General features: G+C 48.3%; 1 protein-coding gene across 1 annotated transcript in view; it reads left to right on the top strand.

Moving 5' to 3' along the window:
- Positions 1–278: 278 nt before the first annotated feature.
- The window catches only part of ADRA1B (adrenoceptor alpha 1B), a 60,175-nt gene continuing 49,906 nt past the window's right edge, over positions 279–10,547 (top strand). Inside the window, exon 1 of the mRNA XM_040239492.1 lies at positions 279–1,524. Within this exon, the coding sequence (XP_040095426.1) occupies positions 576–1,524 (949 nt within the window). The 5' untranslated portion in view covers positions 279–575. The remainder of the gene's footprint in view (positions 1,525–10,547) is intronic.

Genomic DNA, 10,547 nt, shown 5'->3' with positions numbered 1-10,547 from the left:
TGCCCCCCGGGGGCGGCGGGGCCGCAGCCGGCCTCGGAGCTCTACTGGGTGGCGGCGTCGGGGCAGCGGGAGGCTTCGCTGGACCCGCATTGCCCCCTAGTGCCGCGCGGAGTCAGGGCGCCGGGCTCCCCCGCCTGATGTCACCGCCGTGCAGTCAGCCCAGAGGCGGCTCATTGAAAGCAGACCCTCCTCGGCGCTGGCTGGGCGGAGGCGCCGCTGTCCGCAGACCCGCCGCGGACCGGGCAGAGCCGGGCGCCCCCTGCCCCGCAACCCTCTCCTCCCCGCCGCGCCCCGCGAGCCCAGCCTGGCGCGCCTGACGTGGACCATTAAACTTGGAGCTGCCGCCTCGTCCCTTCTCTCCTCCTCCTCCCTCTGACAGGCGAGCGAGCGGCTCGGTGCAGGCAGGAGACGTGCTGCCGGGCTGGGCTGCCCGGGGGAGATGACTTCTCGCCAGGAGGGCACCTCTGGGAAGAAGACCACGGGGGAAGCAAAGTTTCAGGGCAGCTAGCTGAAGAGCCTTCCCCGCAGCCTTCTGAGCCCTGTCACCCCGCTGGCTATGGAGGGCGGACTCTAAAATGAATCCCGATCTGGACACCGGCCACAACACATCAGCACCTGCCCACTGGGGAGAGTTGAAAAATGCCAACTTCACTGGCCCCAACCAGACCTCGACCAACTCTACACTGCCTCAGCTGGACATCACCAGGGCCATCTCTGTGGGCCTGGTGCTGGGCGCCTTCATCCTCTTTGCCATCGTGGGCAACATCCTAGTCATCTTGTCTGTGGCCTGCAACCGTCACCTGCGGACGCCCACCAACTACTTCATCGTCAACCTGGCCATTGCCGACCTGCTGCTAAGCTTCACCGTTCTGCCCTTCTCTGCTGCCCTGGAGGTGCTTGGCTACTGGGTGCTGGGCCGGATCTTCTGTGACATCTGGGCCGCCGTGGACGTCCTGTGCTGCACAGCCTCCATTCTGAGCCTGTGCGCCATCTCCATCGACCGCTACATTGGGGTGCGCTACTCTCTGCAGTACCCATCACTGGTCACCAGGAGGAAGGCCATCTTGGCGCTCCTTGGTGTCTGGGTCTTGTCCACAGTCATCTCCATTGGGCCTCTTCTTGGGTGGAAGGAGCCGGCACCCAACGATGACAGGGAATGTGGGGTCACTGAAGAACCCTTCTACGCCCTCTTCTCCTCCCTGGGCTCCTTCTACATCCCTCTGGCGGTCATTCTGGTCATGTACTGCCGCGTATACATCGTTGCCAAGAGGACCACCAAGAACCTGGAGGCTGGAGTCATGAAGGAGATGTCCAACTCCAAGGAGCTGACCTTGAGGATCCACTCCAAGAACTTTCACGAGGATACCCTCAGCAGTACCAAGGCCAAGGGCCATAACCCCAGGAGTTCCATAGCTGTCAAACTTTTTAAGTTCTCCCGGGAAAAGAAAGCAGCCAAGACCCTGGGCATTGTGGTCGGCATGTTCATCTTGTGTTGGTTGCCCTTCTTCATCGCTCTGCCACTTGGTAAGTTGGGGACTGGCCGAGGGGAACTGGGCATCCTCAGCTTTGGGGATTACTGATGAGCTTACTATAAAGTTTTCATGGGTTTTGTTTTTTTTATGCAGTTTGTGTGTGTTTGGAGGCTGGAGAATACTGTTTGTTCTGCAAAGGCTTTGCAGATTGGGTAGCTGGCTAAGAACCAACTCAGGTGTTAGCAGAACACGCTAAGGGGAGGTACGAGTTACTCGAAATAGAACCATGGGAGGAAAATCTGGTATGTGGAATGACTCATTCAACAGCCTTGGTTTAATAATTAAAAAGGACACTGGACTTGAACATCATACCAGCATTATTTCAGTTGTAATGATGTGTCGGCTAAGGCAGTGTCTGTCACTAATGCAGCATACAAAATAGTTTGTAGTTACCGCAGACATGGCATTTGAGAAGCAGAGAGGCAGCTCGGACATGGGAAGGCAGTTTTCATTCAGCATTTCCAGGGCTTTTGCAGAGACCCACGGTCCTCTAAAGCTTTGCAGAGGCTGCATTCTGCCCCTATCCCTTACCACTTCCTCTCACCTCCACGTACTCCCTTCATTATGAGTTAGTAAGAGCATTTTATGCCTCACACCCCCAACCAACCTTAATCTAAAGCTTTGAGATTTGAAAGAGAAGGATGATGGTCAGAGGGTCATCCAAAAATATCCCAAAATGTCCCAAACTCTGGTGATTGATGGAATGCCCAGAATTAAATTATAGTTGCCCCTCACCTTCAGCTGCTAGACACCAAATCCTGCTAGTATGAAACTGAGCCCTTCCTATCCTATAAACATGTACCCATCTTCATTTGACTGGGGAGTCCTACTAAGTGAGTTGTTCAAAATGCTACCTGACTTCCTCTAAGGATGAAGCCGAGGTATGGTTAGGAGGTAAACCTAGAAGAGGATACTGTGCCATCGTGTCCACATAGCTCAGGAAACACTTGTCCCTTCTCTGAGGCAGCGATCTGCTTTAGTTTCTTTTCCTGTCCCTGGGGGACACTCCAGAAAATGAATGAAGGGAGGTGATCATGGCAGTCATGTGCTATGATATCAGAAGAGGCCACAGCTGCTACGTGCCATGGACCACTAATGCTGCAGTCACACCAGGGGCTCAGTTGGAACCGCACATAACCAATCCCTCAAGTCACGAAAATCCTAAAGACACACTGCTTCCAAAAGAAAGAGCCAAATAGAAAGAGGGCAAGCAGATGTCAGGAGTTTCCATTTAAGAATGACAAAGAAAAAAAGCTGTTTAACCTACTCTCATATTGTAATTTCTAAGGCTAGCTTTTGAGCTAGTGCCTTTCAGAAATATTTTCATTGTATTGAGCAGAGAGGGTTCATAGCTCTATACACAGTAGCGGTCACATCCCACTGCCCAGCATTCTTTTCTTTCCTGAGGTCTCAGGGCCCTTTTGCAGGCCTGTCCAGTTAAAGTGCATGACAGTTCACACTGCTCTGGACCATACAAAGGTCATGGTCACACGGGGTGATTTGGCTACTAGTTAGCCATGTGACCTTGGGCAAATGATGACTGCTCTGTGAGCCTCAGTTTCTTCATCTGTAAAGTAGGGCTAATTACTATTTGCTCCATGGGGTTTGCGCTAGTGCATGGAAAGGACTTAATACAGTGTTTGGTACACAGCAAATGCTTGATTATAGGTATAATCCTATACCTGTTATTAAAGGCTCAGAAGGGAACTATTGACTAGATCTTATCCTTTCTTCCTTCTTCCCCTGATCCTCAACTGACAGAGGCTGTGACCAGAGCATCCTCAGGAAAGACAAGTTCCCAGCAAGATGCGGGAATGGATCACAGTTGCAGACTTTCACTTTAGGGGCAAGGGAAACAAGTGAAAAGCCTGCCAACATGTTCCAATGGAAAGAGCACTGGGCTCTGAGGGTCAGGAGCAATAGAGTTTGTACGTGAGCTTTGCCATCAATTAGCTCTGTGACCCCAAGTGTGTTGCTTTACCGTCTGGGCTTCAGGTCTCACTTCCAGGGAACACCAAGGGCTGGACTAAATCAAGAGTTCTCAAACTTTAATAGAGATCAGAATCATTTGTGGATCTTAATAAAAATTCAGCTTCTAAGGCCTAACACATAGAGAAGCTAATTCAGTAAATCCCAGGAATCACATGCTTAACCAGCCCACCACCAGGCTTTGAGAAGCACCAGCCAGGGGATCTCTCAGTTCCCTTTAGCCGCCAGCCTCCTGGACACCAAGGTTTTTAAACACTGCACAGGTTAGCACTTGCCCACCCACACGCTGGTGCAGGACACTGTGGCTGCTTCTGCACTCCGCTCTGCACTCCGCTCTTCACGCCCACCCTCAGTTTTCTCTCCCTTTATACTCTTTCAACTTCTGCCCTCTTTCTGTCCATCTCTTTCTGAGATCTCATCTTCCTAACAGCTCAGGTCCTTGGCTTCCATGCCACAGAAAGTGAGGTGTTCTTGCCACCCAGAGATTTATCAGAGCTTGTTTCTCTTCTGCTTGACTTGAACACTTTCTGGCTGGCCACTGTCTCCCAATGTGCTGTCCCTGAGCTGACTCCATCCACACGCTTCTCCCGAGGACCTCCAGCCCCTGGAGGGTAAGGAATGTGGACTCCAGGCATTGAGTTTGGGATGGACTTCAAAAGTTACTCAAGAGTTTCAAACAGAGAAGGTATTTGATTAACATGTTCTTACCAATTTAGAAAGAGCATCTGAGCAAAATGGAGAGATGGACTTCTGCTTGCTCTGAGTTCAGATAACACCCAAATAAAAGTAACATGATGTAGAACAATAATTCCTTTGGAATCTGAAGCAGATTCCAAATTCTAAATTTTCCATGAAAGGCTTTTCACTCTGAAGAGGAGAAAGCAGATCTGGGGGGAGACAGTGGCTGGCAAACAGAGAGGTCCAGGTAGGAGTAAACCTCCAGTGGTGATAGACAGCCAGGTGCCTGGGCGGCACCAGATTTCTGTCTCTGTGTTTTCCTTCTCCATGGGAGAGGAGGGTTGAGATTCCTCCTGGGAAGGAAATAGCTTTGCCCCCTACAGGATCCTGGTTAGGGGTTCCATTTGTTTTCTTTCCTCCCTTGTTTTTATTTTGGAGAGCATGGTTGGGCTGCTTGCAGAGACAGGCCTCCTATCTCCCGTGCAGCCCTCCCCACCTGTAACACCCTCCCTATCTCCTCCCCACCCTTTCCCTGTGGCTTCAACAGAGTTGGGCCAGGGACCAGCTCTCACTTACTCAGGAGCAGGGATGGATCCACCAAACAAGAATGCCTTTATTCAGCCCCTGGAATCAGGCCACGGAGGGACAGGAAATAATTGGAATATAATATAGCAGCATTTCTACTTGATGGGCCGTGTGCAAGATGTCCAAGCAGTCTTCAGCTGCCTGGCATTATAATGAAGGCCAACTCCCACCCGCCTGGGATGGTCAGGGTTCAAGAAGTGCCTGGGCTATTGAGGGATGTGCATTGCACTGGGGAGGGTGGGGGAGGGGTTTAAGATGGGAGTGGGGGTGGGTAGCAGGAAGCACTGGGCAGCCAACTGGTAGCTGAGCTTGGTGTGTTGTTTAGAAAACACTGGAACCTTGCCTCGCTCCAAATCTTTCTTCCGTCTTTTAAAATGCTGAAAGGCACCAGGAAGCCATTATTGAACTAACTGCTTTTCCCTCCAAATAAATGAAGGTCAATTTCAAAGAAACAGTTGTGCTCTCTGTAGTACTGGAACCAAATCGGAATCCTTCTGTCCATTGATTTGTTTCTCCAGTCCTCTCATTCAGATCAGGCCTGATGAATTTCCACCTCCCACAGGAGCATAAGGGAGGGTGGGGGTCTCAGGGATGACTCAGAACAGAGCCACCCCCACAAATACAAGAAATTTATGGTTCTGAGGTTTCAAAACACAGAGATTTGAGTTGCTCACAAGGAAAGTAACTGGGTTTGAGTGAGGGGAAATTTTACACACAGGGAACCCTTCCTAGGGGCTTCCCAGGTGGCAAAGAAACCAGTGGTAAAGAAACCAGCTGCCAGTGCAGGAAACATAAGAGACATGGGTTTGATCCCTGGGTCAGGAAGATCCCCTGGAGAAGGGCATGGCAACCCATTCCACTTCTTGCCTGGAGAGTCCCATGGATGGAGGAGCTTGGTAGGCTACAGTCCATGGGGTTGCAGAAAGTCAGACACCAGAGAAGCAACTTATATGCATTCAAGCCTTCCTAGAAAAGGGAAATCTTACTGAAAGAAAATATATTCAGCCACCTCTGAAATCCTTAATGAAGCCTTCCTAAAGCACCTACTATGTATTAGACACTGTACTAATCCCTGGGTTCTTGTGCCAAAGCAAACATGGTCCCTGCCTGCAGGAGGCTCATAGCCCAGTGAGGTCATATTATCACAGAGCACATACTATGTACCAGGCATTCTGCTAGACCCTCTACAGACATTATCCCACTAATCCTCTCAGCTGCCCTGACTGGGGAGCTCCTTCTTGACAGAAGATACTGAAGCTCGGAGTGGTTAGACTTCTTGCCCAAATTCACACAGCAAGTAAATGATAGAGACAAAACTTGAATCCATGTCTGTCAGAACAGGTACTTACTTGGCCCAGTGCACAAAGGCGATGTCTGATATTTTCGCTTTCTGGTCCCAACCTGCTCTCATAGCAAGTGTTCTCCAGGAACCCCAGAGCCACCTTGTCAAAAGCTGATTATTGTAGTTCTGTTACAAAACCCTGTTACAAAACCTTCTATTCCCTTTTCACCCCTTAAAAAGATTGACTCATAAAATATTAGAGAAGATCATCCACATTCTAGTTCAAGGCTAGGCCTTCTCTTACCTCCTGTACCGTGTAGGATATGGGTCTCTCTATGCTGGGCATCTAGTCATCCCAACCAGGAAGAAAAAGTGGGATCTTGACCTTCATCTGGAAACCTGGTTCCACATCTTTATCATGCATTCATTCATTCACTGAATAATTTTATATCTATTGGAAGCTTACTAGGTCCAGGCATTGTGCTACGGATCCAGTGGTGAGCAAAGCAGCTACTCCATGTTCTCATAGAATTTAGTTCTAGTGGGGAACACAGGTAATCTGAAAAATACCCACATGCAAATAAACATAAATGGTTTTAAGAAAAGGGGTGCGCTGCTATTAGAAGTATACACCAGGGAGCAGTATATCACAGGGCTTCCTGAGTGGCATTTAAGCAGAACTCTGAACAGTTTGGAAGAGTTAATCCAGTGACAGAGCAGGGAGAAGAAGAGAGCTCCAGTCAGAAGGGAGGGCACGCCTGAAAGTCCTGAGGCAGGAGCTGGCAAGGAACTAACAGAGCCTGGAGAACAGAGGGCCCGCAGGTATGAGTCAAGGCTGGAGGTGTGGGCAGAGGCCAGACCACGCCAGGGCTTTTAAGCCATATTAAGGATTTTAGGTTTTATGATAAATTGCACCAGCCACTACTGAAGGATTTGAAGCCAACAAGGCATACAGTATGAATTATGTGTTTAAGAGACGACTCAAGCAGCCATATGGGGCACAGAGCAGAGATGAAGCAGTTAGAACATAATCCCAGTGAAAGCTAATGGCAATTTAGACTAGGCTGGTGGCAATGAAGGTGGAAGGAAGATGGTTCAGAGACTTGGGGATGGATTGGTTATGATACAGGAGAGCAAGAGATATATCTGGAATATGCTTGAGGTTACTAGGTAAAAACCAAGAAGATTCCTCCCAGGCTCTCCTCAGACCCCATTTATCAGGGCTCACAAGACACCATGATATGCCAGACACTCTTCTGAGTTGAGTAGGGGCTTCCCTGGTGGCTCAGACAGTAAAGAATCTGTCTGTAATGCAGGAGACTAGGGTTCAGCCCCTGGGTTGGGAAGATCCCCTGGAGAAGGGAATGGCTACCCACTCCGGTATTCTTACCTGGAGAATTCCAAGCGCAGAGGAGCCTGGCAGGCCACAGTCCATCAGGTTCCAAAGAGTCAGACACAACTGAGCGATTAACACTTATAAGTTGAGTAGACAAAATGTCCCAAAGCAAAAGTCAGAACCCATCAGCAAACCCACATGCTCAGTAGAAACATCTGGCAGGGAACTGCTTTCAAATGCATAGATTGTTGGAATTCCCCTTACAGACCCTTTGTATCAGACTCTCTCATATGGGACCATGAGTTTCAACTTTTAACCAGTCCCCACAGGCAATTATGTCACCAGCATAGCACCAGTCCCTGCGATGCCTGGTACCTGGAATGAACACTCCATGGGGAGCCAAGAGAGTTTGGTTAAACTTCGCCCAGTGTAGCCAGAAGCATCCTCAATCCTGCCCAGTCCTTCAGGCCAGTCCATATGGCAGAAGATTGAAGGGAAAGTGAATTCTTCAAGCTAGAGCCTCCTTGGAGAAGGCGAGTTGAGTGAGCACTGTGGAAGCAGGTCTCCAGTGTAGCGGGTACACTGCTCAACACTGAATATTCTATACAGCTTATAATTCTCTCAGCCCCTCTGCAGAGCCAGTATCATCACCCTGTGTCTAGAGTTCAGAGAGGTTCATAAAATCTCCCAAGGTCGCACAGCTAGTAAATGGAGTCTATCGGACTCCATATTTGGCACTCAGTAAACATTTGTTATATTATTCTTGCTATTACTACAGTACTTCCAGACATTTATCTGAGGTCTAGTGCCCATGAGTGATAAAATTTGTACTGGCTCATGACAAAAATGAGAAAAAGAAGTTATGAAAATTCTGTGTTTTTCCAAATGTACTCAATATAAATGACTGTTCTTTTATTCTAAAGACTATGTCCTATTTTGGGAAACTAAAGTAACATTTCTTTAATGGAATGATGGTAATAAGTGATGATGATAGTCTGTGTATGTGTGTGTGTGTGTGTGTGTATGTATGCAGTGTTTACTTGACAAGATAAAAAGTTGGTAACCCTATGTTTGTCCCCACCAAAATTTTTTTGAAATTTCTCTATGAGTTTCCTAAAGTCTTAGAATCATGGAAGACACCGTGATGATTAGACATGAAAAATATTTGTGGAAGAAAGGAGGAGGAGGATTTATCCTCTCAGTGATGGATAAACAAATTAGCCTCAGCTTTGCTGTAAGAGTCAGAGGCCTGGGGCAGGGGTTGGGGACAGGGAAGGATGATGTATGTAGGGTCATGATTGTCAGATATGATAGTTTGGGGGCCATTTGTGGAAACACCCAGTACTGCTGGGATGAAACAGCACAGAAATGCCAGCGGGTGTGTGTGTAGCTGCAGTGCCATCACAGATGGCCCTCGTAAGATCTGTAATGCAGGCGATGCCTTTACCTGAGTGTGTGTGGCTCATAAAAATAACGGATGGCCGTCAGGCCACACTGGGAAATTGCTTTCTCCCACATCTGCAGGATGTTTCCGCAGTCACTGTGTTCCCTAACCATGTCTGCTAATAATACTAATAGCTCCATTTATTAGGTCTTGCCGTGTGCCTGGCTTACACCGCAATGAGTGCTTTCTGTGCATTCTCGCATTCACTCCTCTCCAGAGACTTTACCAAGTGGATACTATTGTTGCCTTGATTTTACAGATGAGGAAACTGGAGTTCAGAGACTGAATGATTTGCCTCAAGCTACCCAGCTGATTGAGGTTGCCCTGGTGGCTCAGACAGTAATGAATCTGTCTGCAATGCAGGAGACTTGGGTTCAAACCCTGGGTGGGGAAGATCCCCTGAAGAAGGAAATGGCTACCCACTCCAGTATTCTTGCCTGGAGAAGCCCGTGGACAGAGGAGCCTGGTGGGCTGTAGCCCATGGGGTCACAAGAGTCGTACATGACTAAACGACTAACATTTTTACTTTTTCACTTTTTTCCCTCAGCTGATTAATGCCAGAACCTGAATTCACATCTAGGCAATAAGATAAGACTGAAAGGATTCATTATCAGGGGGATCCTAGGTGTGGGACTCTAAGCCCTGATTTTTGGAAGCTCAAAGAGGCCCTAGGGAAAGCAGAGTCTATTCTGAGAAAGTGGAAAGGAAGGGCGAGTAGCTGCCTATTATTCAGCCACCAAGAGGCATCATATCCTGGTGAGAACATAAAGAATATAAAAATAATTGGGTCTTTCCCCTAGCAAGCTAAGTCACAATTTCTCTTTTATTATGAGTGCTTTAGATTTTTTTCAGCTTCTCAACACATGAGTGATGCCATATACCCTTTAAGGCTTTTATCAAATTTGGGCTTTGGGGTTAAACACATAAAATCTAGAACACTTTTCACAGCCTAATTTCTGGCTGTATACATTTCAGAGCTGGATTCACCTCTGCACCTCATAGGTGTGGTTGAGACCACATGCACCATAGGACTCTCTCCTACCTTGAATCAGCCTCTGGTCCTACCTCTTGAAGTCACAAAGGCTGGCATCATGGACAAGAGAGTATTTCTAAAAGCTGGTTTTCCACTTTGCAGTAATCCTGACTAGTGATAACCTAGCCATACAAAAAGAAAATACTGCACACCACATATGTATTTTCAAAAGAACCCAAGTGAAACATATCTTTAACTCTTAGCTGGTTCCCCAAAATGCCCATGACCCCTATACTAACATGCACGTGAAGGGGAATACAGCAGACGGAAGGGGGAGTGGAAATACACAGTGGTCCTAACACGTTGCAGGTAACAGATCTTACTCATGAGAACTTTACAAAATAGTTCAACCTGGAGGAGACACACTGGGATCCTTCCTGGGGCTTTGGAGGGCCCCATGAAGAGAGGAGCCCTGAGGTTAACGAAGTGCCCATGGTCCACCCCCAAACACTGCAGCAATGCTCTTTCTAGCAACCTCGCGACTTACATGAGAACTTCTTGTAGGCAGGGACCACATCTTTCCATCTTGCCTAATACAAGTGCTAGGTGAGTGCTGTGACTCAAATCGTTTGTCGTTTCCCCAAGTACACCTTGTATTTTCCTCCCCCTATGTGTTTCTTCATACTGTCCCCTCCGGCAGGAATGCTCTTCCCGTACCCTTGAATATC

The sequence above is a fragment of the Oryx dammah genome, unplaced genomic scaffold (assembly GCF_014754425.2).
Source record: "Oryx dammah isolate SB20612 unplaced genomic scaffold, SCBI_Odam_1.1 HiC_scaffold_5, whole genome shotgun sequence".
Taxonomy (NCBI): Eukaryota; Metazoa; Chordata; class Mammalia; order Artiodactyla; family Bovidae; genus Oryx; species Oryx dammah.
This window is presented reverse-complemented; position numbering and strand designations above follow the sequence as displayed.